The 16408-nt window shown below is 67.0% G+C and overlaps 2 protein-coding genes across 6 annotated transcripts; one reads left to right on the top strand and one right to left on the bottom strand.

Annotated features, from left to right (window-relative positions):
- Positions 1 to 14121, top strand: BAIAP3 (BAI1 associated protein 3). 4 transcript variants are annotated; one of them, XM_043561050.1, is made up of 34 exons: positions 1 to 99; positions 4199 to 4339; positions 4541 to 4628; positions 4768 to 4848; positions 5229 to 5336; positions 5773 to 5832; positions 5970 to 6036; positions 6130 to 6325; positions 6669 to 6713; positions 6845 to 6922; positions 7050 to 7152; positions 7463 to 7570; positions 7668 to 7763; positions 7890 to 7993; positions 8263 to 8383; positions 8794 to 8918; positions 9024 to 9114; positions 9277 to 9333; positions 9417 to 9514; positions 9617 to 9668; positions 9758 to 9888; positions 10132 to 10255; positions 10337 to 10480; positions 10591 to 10683; positions 10780 to 10971; positions 11046 to 11114; positions 11191 to 11270; positions 11352 to 11460; positions 11827 to 11898; positions 11993 to 12073; positions 12167 to 12287; positions 12371 to 12494; positions 12585 to 12790; positions 12865 to 14121. In XM_043561050.1, exons 2-34 carry the CDS (start codon positions 4209 to 4211, stop codon positions 12966 to 12968), a joined length of 3459 nt encoding a protein of 1152 aa, XP_043416985.1. In that variant the 5' UTR covers positions 1 to 99; positions 4199 to 4208; the 3' UTR covers positions 12969 to 14121. The 4 variants fall into 4 exon arrangements, with proteins under 4 accessions (XP_043416985.1, XP_043416982.1, XP_043416984.1 ...); XM_043561047.1 differs by having other exon boundaries at positions 11993 to 12287; XM_043561049.1 differs by having other exon boundaries at positions 11191 to 11460.
- Positions 13922 to 16397, bottom strand: TSR3 (TSR3 ribosome maturation factor). Of its 2 annotated transcripts, none has more exons than XM_043561063.1 (6): positions 16191 to 16397; positions 15870 to 16089; positions 15372 to 15565; positions 14831 to 15007; positions 14570 to 14633; positions 13922 to 14296 (listed from the first exon to the last, which is right to left on the bottom strand). In XM_043561063.1, the coding sequence occupies exons 1-6, from the start codon at positions 16300 to 16302 to the stop codon at positions 14119 to 14121; spliced, it is 945 nt and encodes a 314-aa protein (XP_043416998.1). In that variant the 5' UTR covers positions 16303 to 16397; the 3' UTR covers positions 13922 to 14118. The 2 variants fall into 2 exon arrangements, with proteins under 2 accessions (XP_043416998.1, XP_043416999.1); XM_043561064.1 differs by having other exon boundaries at positions 15891 to 16089; positions 16191 to 16375.
- Positions 16398 to 16408: the final 11 nt, after the last annotated feature.

The following is a 16408-nucleotide window of genomic DNA, read 5'->3' as shown; positions in this document are numbered from 1 at the left end:
GCGCGGCTGCTAGCGCGCGCTGTGCCTGGCGTCTCTGGAGCTGGTGCGGAGCGCGGCATCTCCGGAGCCCCCGACCGCGCGCCCCCGGCCCGGCCCACGGTGAGTGCGCGGCCTTTGGACGGCCTTGGGGCGCCCCCTCCTGCGGCCGGCGCCCGGTCCGGCTCCTGCGTTTGAGGACCCCGAGGGGGCGCGGGGAGGCCCCCCGAGGAGGAGGGCGGCGGGAGGTCGCGAAGACGCTCCCTCGGCTCCGGGAAAATTGAAGCCGGCGCGTGCTCGGAGGGACGGTCTCGGGCCCTTCTCTGGGCCCGCGTCCCCAAGAGCGCCGGAGCGGGCGGGGATCGAGGAGGCGGGCAGCAGGACCCCCCCCCCACACACACACACCCAACGACGCCGGGGCCCCCATCCCCGCCAGGCGCAGGCCGCCGGTGGGTCTCGGCCAGGGACTTCAGAAACGCTCCGCGGGGTTTCCCAGGCAACCAGCGGGGGACGGGGGGGAGGGGGGGAGATGCCCCCAGTGCCCAGTCCCCCCCACCCTGCCGCCAGTCCCCGTAGGACCCCTAGTCTCCACGAAACCTCTCCACGGGTCGGAATGGTGTAAAACAACACGCACCTACCAGGCTTCTGACCTGCCCGCGACCACCCGCTCATCAGCGAGGGAAGGACCTCGACGGATCTGGGGGCCCCCACCCCCGAGGCTCCCGCGGGGAGCACCGAGAGGAGGGGGACGGGAGGGGAGGGAGGGGGGACATCACGGTGGAGACCGGTGAGTAAAGAGCGGGGGAGGGAGCCTCGGAGGAAGAACGGACAGAGAATTTCATTTTTCATGCGTTCATTCTAGAAGCATCTAGGTAGCCCCTGACAGTTGATCTCAGACTAACTAGGGCTTCAGGTCCAGCTGCGGAGCTCGCTTAAAATCACATTCCCAGGCATCTCCCCAGGGACTGGGTTGGGATTAGATCTCAGGGAGCAGCATTTGTGATGGACATGGCTGCTGAGCTGTGTGCAGGGGAGCACTGTCTAGGGAGTCACAGGACAGTGAGAAATCCAGTAAAAAAAAAAAAAAATGTGAAGGGAGTGGCTGCCTGGGAAGAGAAGGCTGAGAGGGTGACACAGAGACCGGAATGTGGGGCCAGACATCCTGCCACTGCCCGTACACACCCAGGGTAGCATCAACGGACCCCTGCCCTTGCTTCACCAGGGACCAGATTTTGGTAAGAAGGGACCTAGTGTTCTGAGTGTTTATTATGAAGGTGTTTATTCATCGTGAGGGTGGCCAGGTGGCCACAGGGGACACTAACTAGGGAGATACATCTGGCTCTGCTCAGGTGCCCCTAGACTCACCCGCTTTGGTGCCACGTAAGCCCACAGGTGGGCTTACAGGAGACGGGTGTGGCTTACAGCCCTCGCTTTGAGTCCTGGCTCCGGGCGGGTCAGCCCAGCCCCGGGCTGCGAAACGGGACGGTGATAGCAACTTTGCAGCATTGTCTTTTCCCATTCACCCTGGGTCTTGAAGACGGCCAGGGGACAAGGTGGTACTTTTGGCTTGGCCCAAGTGCCAGTGTGGCATTCAGCTCCTTGGCCAGCCTCACTTTGTCCATCGGGCAGTCGCTCTTGCCTTGGTGGACGAGCACGAGCGGAGGCTACAGACACATTTTGCTGTGTGCTGCTGCCCGGGGCCAGAAGGGACAGAGACAGGGAGAGCTCAAGGAGGGGTTCTGTCGGGGGCCGGCAGAGGGTCGCTGCAGCCAGCAAGTGCTTCCTGGGGGTCAGCCACGCACCCACCGCTGGTGCGGCTCCGAGTGAGGTGCTGGCTGGCTCCCAAGGCCCAGGCCATTTGGTGCAGAAACGTCATCAGTGCCCCAGCAGCCAGGGGTTTCCAGGGCGACTGGAGGAGTGTCTGGGCACCCAGGGATGAGCCATCTCTCCCAGACACCGGTGCCCAGAGACCACTTTTGCCCCCATCCGGCCCGTGGGCTGAGGGAGGGAGCCCCACGGAAGGGGAGCCAGCCTGTCTGGACCCCCAGAAGTCAGGATGTGCCGGGAGCTTAGAGCTTGAGCACCACAGAATGGAGTTCATCCCTGGCCACTTGCTGGCTCTATGGCCTTGAGTAAGCGCCTAACCCGGGGGCCTCAGCTTGGGGCCTTTTGGGGGCTGTGATTATGAGGTGAGGTGGCTCCCCCTCTACCCTGAACGTTTTACTGCCACAAAGACACCCCGTCTCTGCGGCTCAGGCCGCTTGGTTCCTGCGTCACGTTTGTCTCTGGGACTGTGAGCCCCTGTAGCCCCTGTCACACGCAGACGCAATTGGCGGTTGCCCTGGCAACGGCTCAAGCAGTGGCTGCTCCCTTGCTTTGGGGGGCCGGGGGGGGGGGGGGTAGCAGACTCTTCCCCACAGCTAGAGAGGAGGGGGGTGCCCTGATGCCCATCCCCTTAGGACCTCGCTGCTGGCGGTAGGGGCGACAGCTTCCAGAACCACATGCCCCAGCCGCTGAGCCCCGTCCACACATCCTCCGATCTTTGAAGGGAGGCTCCCGGGGGAGGCAGTAAGAAGTACGAGGAAGGTGGGGGCCTCGTTTCAGGGCCACGGGCCGGTTGTCCTTTCTGTCCCCAGCTCTCGGGTCTGGTCAGATGAGACCCTCTGAGCCCAGCATTCCGTAGAACCAGTGCTGGGGCACCAGGGGGTGGGAGGATGTGCCATCTGCAGTGGTGGCCTGAGCAGGGACGGCAGCGCAGGGACCAGTGAGAGGCAGACAGACACAGCTGGGAGCAGGGATCCGGTTTGTTGAACAAAATCTGTAGGACTCATGAGGTGCCGTCTGCCCTGGCCCCAGCGCTCCCAACACGGCACAGGATTCTAAGGAGGAGGGAGCAGACGTTAAGTAGAGATGTGCAGGAACACTAACTGCCCATGAGATCGGGGGCAGGTATAGTTGGAGTGGGCTGAGTCCCCATTTCCTGTTTTGTCCAGTGAAAACGACAGTGCTTCTCTGCACGGCTGTGCCTGGGCTGGAGGGGCCCTCAGTGAGTGGACAAGTGGGCACCACCAGGGAAGGGGACCAGGGCAGTGGGTGCAAAGGCCCTGTGGTACCCTGAAGGGAGGATGATGTGTCCTGTGCGGAGGCACAGGCTGACATCCTGGGGCAGGGAAGTCCGAAAGGTGGGCACCGAGGGGTAGATTCAGCCTAGCGGGGTGGGGGGTCAGCACTTTCCTCTGCTAGCTTTCAGCAGGGGTGCACGAAGACCACCCTGGGGTTTGGGGAGGCACAGGCGGGTCGGGAAGGGGTCGGGTGCCTGGGCTGGTCAGGGCTGAGCAGGAGCAGGGCTCGAGGGCCCACGGTTGCTTGGTGGTCCTCCTGCCCTTCCTCCAGGGTCTGCAGGGAACACTGTGGCCCCAGGGGGAGGTGTGCAAGTGCGCCCACAGGGAGACGATGGGGCGCTGTCCCTGGCTGTGCTGGGCGGGTAAGGACTTCGCCAGCGGCCCCTCCTGCGCATGCTGGCCACTCGGGGTGAGGGGGTCTCGAGGAAGGCCCCAGGCACGGTGGCCTCTTCTTGCCCAAGCTCCTCTGCAGGATGAGGACTTTGGGAGTCCTGGGGAGCGGTTGCCTCCTGCAGGACCTTTGCCTGCCCTGGCCCCAGACTGGACCATCACAGGCTGGGTGAATTGGGCACCCCTCCCCGACAACTCCGTCTTGTTCGCAAAGCGCCCAGGAGATACACACACGCACTTGCTGCTGAGCGGTCCTAGGACCCCAGGGACACAGCCAGGGGTCCCAGCCCTAGATGGGCGGTGGCGGGAGCGTGGCAGTAGGGCCCTCTGCGGTGAAGTCCAGCAGCAACCGGTGACGGAGCCCGGGCCGTGCCAGCACGACCACCGCCTGGCAGCCTCGTCCCGTCTCCGGCGCGGCCCCGCAGGGATGTCCCGTCTTGCAGATGGGACACGAAGGCTGAGGGAGCCCGAGGGACCGGCCCCGGGTGGCCCCTGGGTGCCCAGCGCGGTGCAGCACAGGAGCCGAGTCGCAGGGCCTCAGGCTCCCGTTGCCCCGCGGAGGCCAGGAGGCTGCGCCGTCAGGAACGCGGCTCGTGTGCGCTTCCGGCGGATCCGTTCGCCGCTCGATGTGCACCCGGTGCGGTTTCTGGGGCCGGCGCGGCGGTGCTGCTGGGACGTGCAGGGGCCGCAGCCGTGCGCTCTGCCCGCAGACCGCCGGCCATGACGACCCTGCTGGAGATCAAGAGCAGCGTGCTGCGGCAGGTGCAGGCGTGCCCCACCTTCCGCCGGAGGGCCGAGGGAGAGCCGGCCGCCACCAACGCTGACCCCCCGGAGCCGGCCGCAGGGGCTTGGTGGGTGCTCCGCGCCCAAGCCTGCACCGTCGCGCGTCCCCGGGGGAGCTGGGAGAGCGGGGCGCGCCGTGGACGCCACGCTGCGTCCCCGGATGTGTGGACACGGGGAATCCCCTCGAGGCGCACGGCCGGCAGCCGGTCCTGGGCAGGGGGCGGGTGTGTGCCGGGGGCCGGGGTCTCAGGCCTGGCCTCTCCCTGCAGGAAGCCCGGGGACGGCGTGGAGTTCTTCGCGCACATGCGCCTCATTCTGAAGAAGGGGGAGGGCAGACAGGGCCTGCCCTGCCCCGAGGTGAGGATGGCCCAGAGCTGCTGCCCCGTGTGGGCCTCCCCGCCAGCCCCCTCTGCAGCGGGCCCCCACCCCTCAAACCGACTCCCGCCGTCCCTGGGGCCCTCCACCCTCTAGACCCTCACCCCAGTGCTCCTCACAGGTCCTCTTGCGCAGCGGTTCGCCAGCCCCTGCTGAGCCCGTGGACCCCAGCCGTGGCCTGAGAGCCCTGACCCAGGAGGAGGTAAGGGGGAGGGGGCCTGGCCCCAGGGAGGGTCTGGGAGCACCTAAGATGGGCCTGGCCCAGGATCTGGGGACAGGGTGGACACCAGAGGTGGCAAGGGTGAGTGGGCCGGGACTTCCCATGCAAGCGAGTAGGAAGCAGAGCTCAGGGGGCCAGTGCAGGGCCCAGCAGGTGCAAAGGTCCTGATGCTGGGACTGCGGTCTGCCAGTGGGGGGAGCTCCTGAGGACTGCCCTCCCCCCCCCCCCCCGCCCCTCCCAGGCATACAGGGGGTGGAACCAAGGAGCCCCGACCCCCAGTGGCCAGGGCTCAGGGCCTGGGGCTGAAGGATACCGGGATGGGGCGGCTGGGACTCAGGGTGTGCGCCCCGCCCCACCCACAGGTGGAGATGCTCTATGAGGAGGCCTTGTACACAGTCCTCTACCGTGCAGGGACCATGGGCCCTGACCAGGTGGATGACCAGGAGACCCTACTGGGCTACCTTCAGCAGGTGAGCCCCACTGGCCCACCCTCCGTGCTGGCCTGGCCGTGCCTTGTCAGGGGAGCCCTTTCCTCTGCCTGGAGGCATCACCATCACCATCACCCATGTAACACACACAGATTCGCCCCACGTACGGAACACACACATACCCACACGTGCATGTGCAGATACACGTATGTGCTGGTAGGTGTGCCCGGGAGGATGGAGGGATGGGGACACACACACACACACACACATGCACACACACACACACACACACACACAAAGAAGGGTAGAAAGCACAAACCGACAGAGGAACGGACCCAGAGGATGGACCGACAGATAAACAGATCTTTCCTCCTCCTCTGTGTGTGTGTGTGTTTCCTCTGCCCCGGGAGGCCCCCAGGACAATGGCCAGGTTTGCCTCGGGGGTACCTGGGCCCTCACACCGGCCCACCCTCTACAGGTGTTTGGTACCAGCCCTGAGGAGCACGCTGAGGCCATTGAGCGTGTGAAGAAGGCCAAGGTGAGGCTGCCACCCACGTGGGCAGACGCTGGCCAGCCGCGGTGCTAGGGCTCGGGGTGGGGAGGACACAGAGCAGGGCCTTGTCGCGGTCACACCGAGCCTTCTGCAAGAGGCCGGTCAGCACCCTCTGCCCACAGGCCCCCACGTATGCCCTGAAAGTCTCTGTCATGCGTGCCAAGAACCTGCTGGCCAAAGACCCCAATGGTGAGTGGGGACCAGCCTGGACCTCGGCTCTGCCCGGGTCCGGTGGCCACGGAGGGACCAGGGCTGGCGGCTGAGGCGCCCGATGTGTCTCAGGCTTCAGTGACCCGTACTGCATGCTGGGTATCCTGCCGGCCTCGGGTGCCCCCCGGGAGCCAGGGCCGCGCACGGAGCAGCGCTTCAGCTTCCGCAAAGGCAGCAAGCGTGGGGGTCCGCTCCCGGCCAAGTGCATCCAGGTCACCGAGGTCAAGAGCAGCACCCTGAACCCTGTCTGGAAGGAGAACTTCATCTTGTAAGGGCCCTGGCCCAGCTGGGCGGCAGGGCGGTCGGGCGGGGGGGTGCTGCCTGCTGGGCCAGAGCATGTCCTGAGGACGCAGGCCGGTGGCTGCCACACTGTGCCTGCCCCAGGGACCCGAGTGGGGGCTGTTCACGTGACCACTGTCCAGAGGAGGAAATCGCCTCAGAGAGAGGTGCTGTGCCCCGGGGGCCACACAGTCAGGATCCAAATCCGGGCGGCCTGTCCTGAGAGCTTGAGCTCGTGGACCCCTGCCCGCAGCTCCTGAAATTGTCCCTGCCCTCGCCCTGGGCAGGGGACGGTCCTCCACCCTCTGGGCTTCTCTCCGTTTTCCTTACAGTGAGATCGAGGATGTCAGCACGGACCAGCTGCACCTGGATATCTGGTAGACGCCCCTGGTCCCTGCAGGGCAGCGGGTGTGGGTGCACCTGCTCAGGGGTGGGGGGTGGGTTGAGAGAGGACACTCAGGGCCCAGCCAGGCTCCAGACAAGCCAGGTTTCCGCGCCCCGCCCCTAGGGACCATGACGATGATGTGTCTCTGGTGGAAGCATGCAGGAAGCTGAATGAAGTCATCGGCCTGAAGGGCATGAGCAGGTATGACAGGTGGGACCCTCGTGCCCCCCAGACACTGGGGCTGCAGCTTGGCCACGTGGGCCAGCAGATAGTAGCTCCCCAGGGACTAAGGTGGGGCCGCCCCCCCCCCCCCCCCCGCTTTGCCTAGGTATTTTAAACAGATTGTCAAGTCGGCCCGTGCAAATGGGACAGCAGGGCCCGCGGAGGACCACACGGATGATTTCCTGGGGTGTCTCAACATACCCGTCCGGGTGAGTGGGGGCTGGGGCTCCGCTCACGGACCGCCTGTTTGTGGGGTCTCATCCTCCGGGGATACTGCTGGTGGGTCTGCCCTGCGACTCCCCCAAGCATCTCCTGGCCTTCTTGGGCTGGTGGGGCCTTGAGCTGCAGGGGAGGGGGAAGGAACAGCTTCCTGGGTGTCCAGGCACCCCTGAGGGCTCACTCGGTGCTGACCACCCGTCTCCGGGGCCAGCAGAGCTGTGTGTTCTCCTCTTGGTCCCACAGAGAGTCCGTGGGAGGGAGCTGGAGGGGGGATGGCCGGTGTGAACCCTTTCCTTTCAGGAGGTGCCCGTGGCCGGTGAAGACCGCTGGTTCAAGCTGGAACCACGCTCCAGCGCCTCCCGCGTTCAAGGAGACTGCCAGCTGGTCCTCAAGCTGATCACCACACAGGTGGGGAGCCGTGGGGGTCCCCCGCCCTCCGTCTTGGCCGTGCACCCCTGCCCACGGGCTTGGGCAGGGCTGGTGACGGGCGGCTCCTGCATTCCAGAGGGACACGGGCATGAGCCAGCGCGGGCGGGCGGGCTTCCTGTCCTACATGCTGCTGCTCAGTCGTCTCCTGCAGTTCGAGCACCGATCCGAGGAGGTAGCCTCGCCCTCCGGACGGGGCTGACGGGGCGCCTGGGGAGGCAGAGCAGGGGAGCCTGGGCACCGGGGGGAGGAGGGGATGGCGGCCCCTGCCTGCATCCACGCCTGCCCCCAACTCCCCCAGCCCAAGGCGAGCTGCTGGCGGGGAGAGCTCAGCGGGCCCGCGGCCACGATCCTCTGCCTGCACGGCGCGCAAAACAACCTGTCGGCGCTGCAGCTGGCTGTGCTGTGAGTAGGCGGGGCCTCCGGGGGCGGGGCACAGGGAGGCCGGCGGCGGGTGGGCGGGCCTCGGGGCGGGGCACGGGCCGGCTGGCGGCGGGTGGGCGGGGCCTCGGGGCGGGGCGAGCGAGGGAAGGAGTCCTCTGAGTGGGAAGGCATGAAAGGGGGCGGTGCCATGGGGGAGTTGGGGGCGTGTAAGGGGCAAGTAGGAGGGGCACGGGGGGGGTGGTCTCAACGGGGTCTCCGTGCCCATGGGCGGGGCTCCCCCCGACTTGCAGGCACTGGCAGGTCAGCAGCCGCCACCATCAGACCCGGACCCTGGACTACGGCTACCTGCTGGGGCTGCTGGAGGACATGCAGGCGCATTGGGAAGAGGCGTCTTCGCTGCCCCAAGGGCAGGTGAGCTGTTCCTGGGGGGGTGTGCTGTGGGGCCGCTGGCGCTGGGGCAGACAGGGCGGAGTGCTGCCCACATGGGGTGCTCGGCTTACAGGGCCCTGTGGGGCTGCAAACAAACTTCATGACCCAGGATAGAGCGGGTACTGTGCAATGCTGAGACAGGGGACGTGTCCGAGTCCCAGGGGAGGGAGGTCGTGCCCTCCATCTGGGTGACGGACGGAGGGAGTGGGTGCTCGAAGCTGGGTAGGGGGAACGGGGGGGCGCCAAGGCCCTGAGGCCGTGGGGACTGTGGTGGCTGAGTTTGGAGAAACCAGGCCCACGGATGGCCCAAGGAGGCCCTTGCAGACTGGCTGCCCCTACCCACCCCGTGGGGAGGGCAGTGGGGGTCAGCTCCGACGGGCTGGTGCCCCCAGGAGGAGAGCCTGGCTGACAGCTTCAATGCCTTCTCTGAGTTTGGGCTGCGGCTGCTGCGTCAGCTTCGAGACTTCTTCCCCGCCAGCAACAGCACTGCCGTCTACCGTCTGGAGCTGCTGCTCAAGTGGGTGTAGCCCAGGTCCTGGCCGGGGGTGGGGGCGTGGGGGGTCGGTGGGGGTGGGTAGGGAGCTGGGCGGGGCAGCGCACAGTCAGCGGGCGGCCCCTCCAGGTGTCTCAGCAAGATGCAGATCTTCCAGCCTTCCTTTGAGGTGTGCTCCTTCCGGACAGAACTAAACGCGGACATCTCTGCTGCTCTGAAGGTGTGTCTAGTAGCGAATCTGTGCCCGGTGCCCGCCCCTCGCGGCCCACACGGGGGTGCCCAGCCGCGCCCACTCCCGGCTCCCGGCCTGCTCCGCCACGCTCCAGGGCCCTTTTAACCTCCCCCCCAACTCACCACCCCGTGTTGGTGGCTTGTCTTGCAGAGAGGCAACCGTGAGTGGTATGACAGGCTCCTGAACACCAAGAGTCCTCGAGAGCAGGTGCCGCGGGGGAGGGGAGCGGAGGGGGGGGGCGGCAAGTGGGTGCGGGCCAGAAGGTCAGTGTGAACCGGGCTTCCTCGCAGTCGGGGGCGCAGCGCCTCGCGGGGCTGGTCGAGCTGGCGGACGCCGTCTACGAGGATCTGCAGTCCTGCTACGGCATCTACGCCAGCCTCTTCCACAGGTGGGGCCCAGGGCTCTGCCCGCCGTCCCTGCCCCCGGCCCGTCAGGGATGCCGCCAGGCCGGTGGCGGGGCAAGCAGGTGTGTGACATTTGTTCCCTGCAGCATCACCGACATCGACTTCTTCACACTCACTTTCCGGCAGCTGGAGCGTCTGGTGAGGAGGGGCTGTGGGGAGAAGCCCCGGGGCTGGGAAGGGGCCCGCTTTCCCTGTTGCTGGTGGCCTGAATGCGTCCTCCTGAGTAGGTGGCCGAGGAGGCATGGGTGCTGACGGAGGAGCTGAGCCCCAAGATGACCCTCGAGGTGGCCTCAGGGCTCTTCGAACTGTACGTGACCCTGGCGGACATCCAGCGTTTCTGGAGCAGCATCCCCGGCCGGTGGGTGCCCTGCCCCAACCTATCCCCTTCTCCCCACCTGCCCTGTCTGTCTCCTCCCACTGTTGGCCTCCCAGACCTGCACCCACTCCCACCTGTCCCGCAGCCTCCTCTAGGAGGCCTCTGGGACAGCCCGAGGGCCCTTGGAGGCAGGCTCTCCCGGGTGTCCCCTTGGGCCGGGACCCTGGGACGTGCTGGCTCAAGGTGTCGGATTCCGAGCGAGCTCCCACTGGCCTCCTGCCACAGCGACAGCCGCTCCCTCGCCCTGGCTGGCATCCATGGCCCGTTCCTGCCCGCTGTGAAGCTTTGGCTGCAGGTGCTGCGGGACCAGGTCAGGTGGAGGCTGCAGGGAGCCGTGGATGTGGACACGGTGAGTAGGCGCCCGGGCCTGAGGGTGCTGGGCTCAGCCAGGGCCCCCCCTTGCCACCCAGGCCTCCTCCTGCCTTCCTAGCTGGAGCCCATGGACGCCTCCTCCAAGCACAGCAGTTCTGCGGCCACAGCTAGTCTCTGCTTCAGTCACATCCAGGAGCTGTGGGCCCGCCTGGCATGGCCGGACCCTGCCCAGGCCGAGGCCCTGGGCACCCAGCTCAGCCAGGTGTGTTGGCTGTGCGCTGGGGAGCGTGGTCTGGGGGGAGACGAGTCTGGGAGGGCCGCGGGCCCAGGGGACACAGCCCGCAGCTCCTGAGCCCTCGTCTCCCACCGTAGGACCTGTGTGCGGCCACCCTTTTCTACACTGAGCTGCTGCGGAAGAAGGTGGACGCTCAGCCGGGGGCCGCGGGCGAGGCAGTGAGCGAGCCAGTGAGCGGCCTGGCGGGCAGGGGGCGGGGCCGGGGGCGGGGCGGGGCCACCACCGGGCTGCCGACCCCTCCCCCCCGACGTGGGCCGCCTCCCCAGCTCTGTGTGGTTCTCAACAACGTGGAGCTCCTGCGCAAGGCTGCCGGGCAGACGCTGCGGGGTCTGGCGTGGCCGGAGGTGACCTCGGGGCCCGAGGGGGTGCTCCCGCGACCTCTGCTCGGCTGTGCACAGGCCCTGGACGAAGACCTGCAGCAGGAGGTCCACACCGTGACGGCGCACCTGACCTCCAAGGTGGGCCGGCGGGCGGGCAGAGGACCCCGCCGCCCCCTCACTGTCACTTGGTGCTGAGCTCTGCCGTCCCTCAGATGGTGGCTGACATCAGGAAGTACGTGCAGCACATCAGCCTGTCGCCCGACTCCATCCAGAACGATGAAGTGAGGGCCTGGGCACCTAGGGGAGCGTGCGCGGGGTGGGGCCCGGGCAGTGTGGCACTGAGGATGCTGCCCGCAGGCCGTGGCCCCACTCATGAAGTACTTGGATGAGAAGCTGGCCCTGCTGAATACCTCCCTGGTGAAGGAGAACCTTAGCAGGTACAGCTTGGGACGGTTGGGCCGGGCCGGGGCCTGGGGTCCCTTCACGGCCACGGGCACGGGCACGGAGTGTCCCTGCAGGGTGTTGGAGGCCCTCTGGGAGCTGCTCCTGCAGGCCATCCTTCGGGCACTGGGGGCAAACCTCGACGTCTCTGCCGATTTCTACGGCCGCTTCCACTTTACGCTGGAGGTAGGTGGAGGGGCCTCCCTGCTGGGGCTCCCAGGCCCTTGTCCGGGGCACCCGGCCATGTGCCCTCGGCCGGGAGGCCTGGCCTTCCCAGCCCGGACCACTCCCCTGGGATCCCACCAGACCAGTGCCTCCTCCCTGCAGGCCGCCTGTGTGAGCAGCACCTGGGCCACCTGCCAAGACCGTTGTCTGGCCCCAGGCACTGGCATTCCCCAGCCCCCACCCCACCCCGGTATGCGCTAGGTGTGACAAGTGGCTCTGCCCCGGGGCTCCTAGGCGCCCTGGTGCTGCTCAGGGCTCCGCCTGGCACCGCCGCTAGCCCCAGCACGACCCGTGCCCCACATCCCTCCCACTTCGCCCTGCCCCCAGGCCCTGGTGAGTTTTTTCCACGCGGAGGGCCAGGGTCTGCCCCTGGAGAGCCTGAAAGACGGAAGCTACAAGGTGAGTCTGGCCCCGGGGCCTCGGGCGGCGGGAGAGGGGGGCGCGGCGCCGGGGGGGGGGGGGGGGCACGGTCAGCAGCCCCTCGGCTCCGCAGAGGCTGGAGGAGGAGCTGCGCCTGCATCAGTGCTCCACCCGCGAGTGCATCGAGCAGTACTACCTGGACAAGCTCAAGCAGGTAGCGAGGCCCCGTGTGCGCACGCGCAGTGTGGGCACGCGGCCCCGCCCCCGAACCCCTGCGCCGCGGTCACTGGCGCAAGCCCTTCCGCAGAGGTCCCTGGAGCAGAAGCGGTTCGGACGCCTGAGCGTGCGCTGTCACTACGAGGCAGCGGAGCAGCGGCTGGTGGTGGAGGTGCTGCACGCCGCGGACCTGCCCCCGCTGGACGCCAACGGTGAGGGGCGGGGCCGGGGCCAGCGGAGGGGGCGAGGCCTGTGGGGGCGGTGCTCACGGTCCGCACGCGGCTGTGCCCCCCAGGCCTGAGTGACCCGTTTGTGATCGTGGAGCTGGGCCCGCCACACCTCTTCCCGCTGGTCCGCAGCCAGAGGACCCAGGTGAAGAACCGGACGCTGCACCCCGTGTACGACGAACTCTTCTACTTGTGAGTGTTCTCCCCCCCCCACCCCCGCCCACGACCCCCGTCCCCTCCCGGACAGGGGGCAGGGCTCCAGGGACTGCCCTTCGCCCGCAGCTCTGTGCCGGCAGAGGCGTGCCGCCGCCGCGGTGCCTGCGTGCTGTTCACCGTCATGGACCACGACTGGCTGTCCACCAATGATTTCGCGGGGGAGGCAGCCCTCGGCCTGGGCGGCGTCGGTGGCATAGCACGACCTCAGGTGGGAGGGAGCGCGAGGGCCAGGCAGCCCGTCACCTTGCATCTGCGCCGGCCCAGGGCCCAGGGTGAGTGAGGGTCCGGGGGTGGCGGGTTCGACGGCCGCCGCGGTCTCATGCCGGCCCCACCCTCCCGCCTGTAGTGAAGTCGGCACTGAGGATGCTGGAGGGCCGCACCAACAAGGAGGCGCAGGAATTTGTCAAGAGACTCAAGGAGCTGGAGAAGTGCATGGAAGCGGACCCCTGAGCTCCCGCCCCCCCCCCCCCCCCCCCCCCCCAGTCCTGCCCCGCACCAGCTTTGTGCAGTCGGGCTCATGCTCCCCCGTGTGGTGTGTGTGCTGCCCCGGCCGTGTCTGTGTGGTGTGTACAGTGAACCCCTTGCGTCCAGTGAGCAGCCCCCACCCTGGATCTGGGGGTAACTCGCAGGGCCTGGCCACCCGGCAAGCTTCTCTATCTGCAACCTTAGCTTGTGCAGCCCGCACAGGATTCCCGGAGGGGTGGCTCTGCTCCCCAGGAGACATCAGGCTATGACTGGAGGCGTTTTCGGTGGTCACGGCTACTACTGAAGGAGGTGCCACGGCACCCATGGCGAGACCAAGGACGCTGCTGGAAGTCCTGCGGTAAACGTGACAGCGCCCTCCGCCCAGCAAGGAACAGCCCGCCCCAAACGTTACCAGTGCCACAGCCCTTCTCGGAGGAAGCACGGTCTTTGCTTTGTGGGGTGGGGAGTGTGGCAGGGCCTCGCAGGCCAACAGGAGGGATGGCCCAGGTTTGAGTCTGGACAACCCCAGCTGTGGTGGGAAACCGCTCCCAGGTGTCCTGGTGGAGGGACAGAGTGAGCGTCTGGGACCCTTCACCCTCACCCGAGGGCACACACAGAGGTTTGCTAAGCAGCGCCCGGGTCTCCAATCCCCACCTGGCTCCTAGGCCTGGGGGAGGGTGCCCCAACGTCACTGTGAGGCTGGGCCCTCATGCAAGGTCGATCGGTCAGGGTGAGGGGACCCATGTCGGCCACTCAGCTGTGCAGTTACTGTCCCTCCGTGTGCGCACACGCGTGCCCATGCAAGATGGGCCCCAAGCCCGGCACCCCACCGTCCAGCGGCCCAGACCCTTCCCGTCCGACTCGGCCTCGCTGGAGACTGAGAGTCCCCTCCCCCCCCATCCCCAGGGCAAATGCAAAGAAACAGGCTCACACCGGGGTCTCCTGGCTTGCAGCTTCACTGGGAGGGCTTGAAGGCCCCAGAGCACAGCTGTGTCAGAACCGAGGGGACACAGTCCAGGGCCACTCGGTGTTGAGAGGGCCGACGCTGCCAGCCTGTCTGTATCCCCACAAGTCCTGTCGCTCCCTCTCGAGTTTCTTATTGCTCCGCCTCAAAAAATATACGTGTCTGCAACCTTTAGTCTCTCTGCCGTTTCTTGATTCCTTTCCAAACCTGGGCGGGGGCCCTGGCCTCTGCCTCCCGCTTCTGAGAACCCTCTTCAGGGCAGCCGCTGCTGTCTTCTCCGTCCTCGGCATCAGGCCCGCGCTCCACAGGCTCGTCCTCGCTGTCGCTGTCGCTGCTGTCTGTAAGCAGCCTGGAAGGGAGAGGTGCATTCACTAAAGGCACCATCCCCGGCACGCTCACTCACAGAAGCCCCAGCTGAGAACGGATTCTCATATTCCCTGTGTTCTCGAAACCAGCACCTCTCCAGTGGGGCGGCCACGGTCCTTGACCACAGTCACAAAATCATCGTGCTGTTGTTTGGGGATCCACCCCCCCCCCCCCGCTGCCATCCACAGGAGGGGCCGAGGCCAGAGGAGAGCCCTGGGTCTGACCTGTCCCCATACTGGGAAGCCCAAGGACCTACCGGGTGCCAGCCAGCGGCCTGTTGGGGTTTGCAAACTCTCGCCCAGAATCCACATCGAAAGGATCTGAACAGAGGAAGCAAGTAAGAAAAACACCCACACGTGACCTCAGAGCGCACACAAGCCTCCCACAAGCTGGGGCAGGATGCGCCGCCCCCCCCCCGCCCCCCCAGCTTCTCAAAAAGAGGCTGCATGCCTGGAGGAGGATTAGCATTAGCGTCCTGGCACCCAGCCAGGGGGCTTGTGTCCATGCCAGGGCTCACCGATTTCCTCCTCCCCGGGGTGCTCCTTGGCACAGGCCAGGAACTCCTGCTCCGCCTGCAGCACCTCCTCTGGGCCGCTGCAGGCCGCGTACTTGTCCAGGAGCTGGCGGTTCAGGTCTAGGAAGCCCTTGCCCCATTTGAACTTCCGCAGCAAGATGACAGCAAGGTCGGAGAAGCCTGATGGTGAGGACACAGAAAACGCAAGGATGTTGACAATCCCTCACCCATCCCGAGTGTGCTCCCAGCACCCTCAAGGCCGTCCCAAGATCTGACGCTCTGTCCCACGGTCCAGACGGCTCACCCGCCTCCGCCATCCACTAAGGCCCTCTTCCCACGTCTCGTGGGGCCGGCTGTCTGAGCCTCTACTGGGACCATAAATTCTCTGAGGACAAGTGGAGGGGTGACAAAGGTGGGATTGAAATGCTAGCCTGTCCACCTTGACCACCCCACGGGCCCTCCCGTCCCTCCCGGGACGTGCCAGCAGAAAACACACTGCTGGGATCCTAGCCAGACTTCCAGGCTGGCGGACTCCGGCGCTCACCGAGGATACAGAAGGTGGCGGCAAAAGCCTCCACGCAAGACAGTTTGCAGGGTCGGCCGTAGTTCACGGGGTTGGCTGCTACCAGGTGGGGCAGCAGCCGCAAGTGGCCCCCCCGCATCTTCCCAAACGGTGTCTCATCCAGTCGGGCCCAGGAGCAGTCGATGACCGCGACCCCAAACCGTGCCACCAGCTGTCTGTCAGAAGCAGAGGAGGGCTAGGTTCCGGGGGCCCGCACCACGGTGGAGTCCTGAAAACTGACTTCACTAGAGATACAAGAACATCATTCTCCGGCCCCCAAACAGCCTCAACGGTGTGTGTTCCCGGGGTAGGTTCCTTTATTCACTCCACAAACGTTTACTGAGGTCCTACTGTGTCCTGCATTAGGGATGGGGGCGGGGGGCGCAAACTAGACAGGTAGAAAAGCTCAGAAAGGAATGATGCGCCAGGGCCGGGGGCTTACTGAGACTCCCGCCCACGCCCCTGACCCCCCGCTCCTACCTGTCCGCGGGGGACACGTACTGGGAGCCCACGGGGCTGAGCACCACGCCGCCGAACCTGTGGCCCAGGCGCAGGCAGCGCACGAGGCCCAGGCGGGCCAGCTTGCGGCCCGTGCAGCGCCGGGGGTCGCAGTGGCCCAGCTCCCACATGGCCAGCGGGCACGGCAGCCGCGCCGGCCCCGAAATGCCCTCGTCCTCGGCCGCCTCTGGCTCCACGGACGCTGCACCGGAGCAGAGAAGGGTACCGAGCCTCAGGCGCAGCTCCGAGGGCCCGCCCCGGGCCTGCGACCCCCGGCCCATTCCCCGATCGCGCCCCACTCACCGCGCAGCGCGGCGCCCACCTCCTCCGCGAAGGCCTCCAGGGAGCGGCCCGCGGGGCGCCGAGCGCGGCCGCCTTCGGCCACCGGCCCGCGCGCCGCCCTCCTGCGGCCCATGGCGGGGAAGCAGCCGGGGGTCCCCGACACTCGGGCACACGCCTCCTCTGCGGCCCACCTGCGCAGGCGCCGGGCCCCACTTCCGGCCCGGCGGCGCCCACGTGAC

This window comes from Prionailurus bengalensis, chromosome E3 (assembly GCF_016509475.1).
Source record: "Prionailurus bengalensis isolate Pbe53 chromosome E3, Fcat_Pben_1.1_paternal_pri, whole genome shotgun sequence".
Lineage (NCBI taxonomy): Eukaryota > Metazoa > Chordata > Mammalia > Carnivora > Felidae > Prionailurus > Prionailurus bengalensis.
This window is presented reverse-complemented; position numbering and strand designations above follow the sequence as displayed.

Bases quoted from the DNA above. Each gene is read 5' to 3' on its own strand.
- BAIAP3 (XM_043561046.1), top strand. From the start codon at position 4,209: ATGACGACCCTGCTGGAGATCAAGAGCAGCGTGCTGCGGCAGGTGCAG. The intron at 4,340-4,540 runs GTGGGTGCTCCG...CTCTCCCTGCAG, and splicing joins GAGCCGGCCGCAGGGGCTTG to GAAGCCCGGGGACGGCGTGG. The intron at 10,972-11,045 runs GTGGGCCGGCGG...GCCGTCCCTCAG, and splicing joins CGGCGCACCTGACCTCCAAG to ATGGTGGCTGACATCAGGAA.
- TSR3 (XM_043561063.1), bottom strand. From the start codon at position 16,302: ATGGGCCGCAGGAGGGCGGCGCGCGGGCCGGTGGCCGAAGGCGGCCGC. The intron at 16,090-16,190 runs GTGAGTGGGGCG...GCTCCGGTGCAG, and splicing joins GGTGGGCGCCGCGCTGCGCG to CGTCCGTGGAGCCAGAGGCG. The intron at 14,634-14,830 runs GTGAGCCCTGGC...TCCTCTGTTCAG, and splicing joins CCCCGGGGAGGAGGAAATCG to ATCCTTTCGATGTGGATTCT.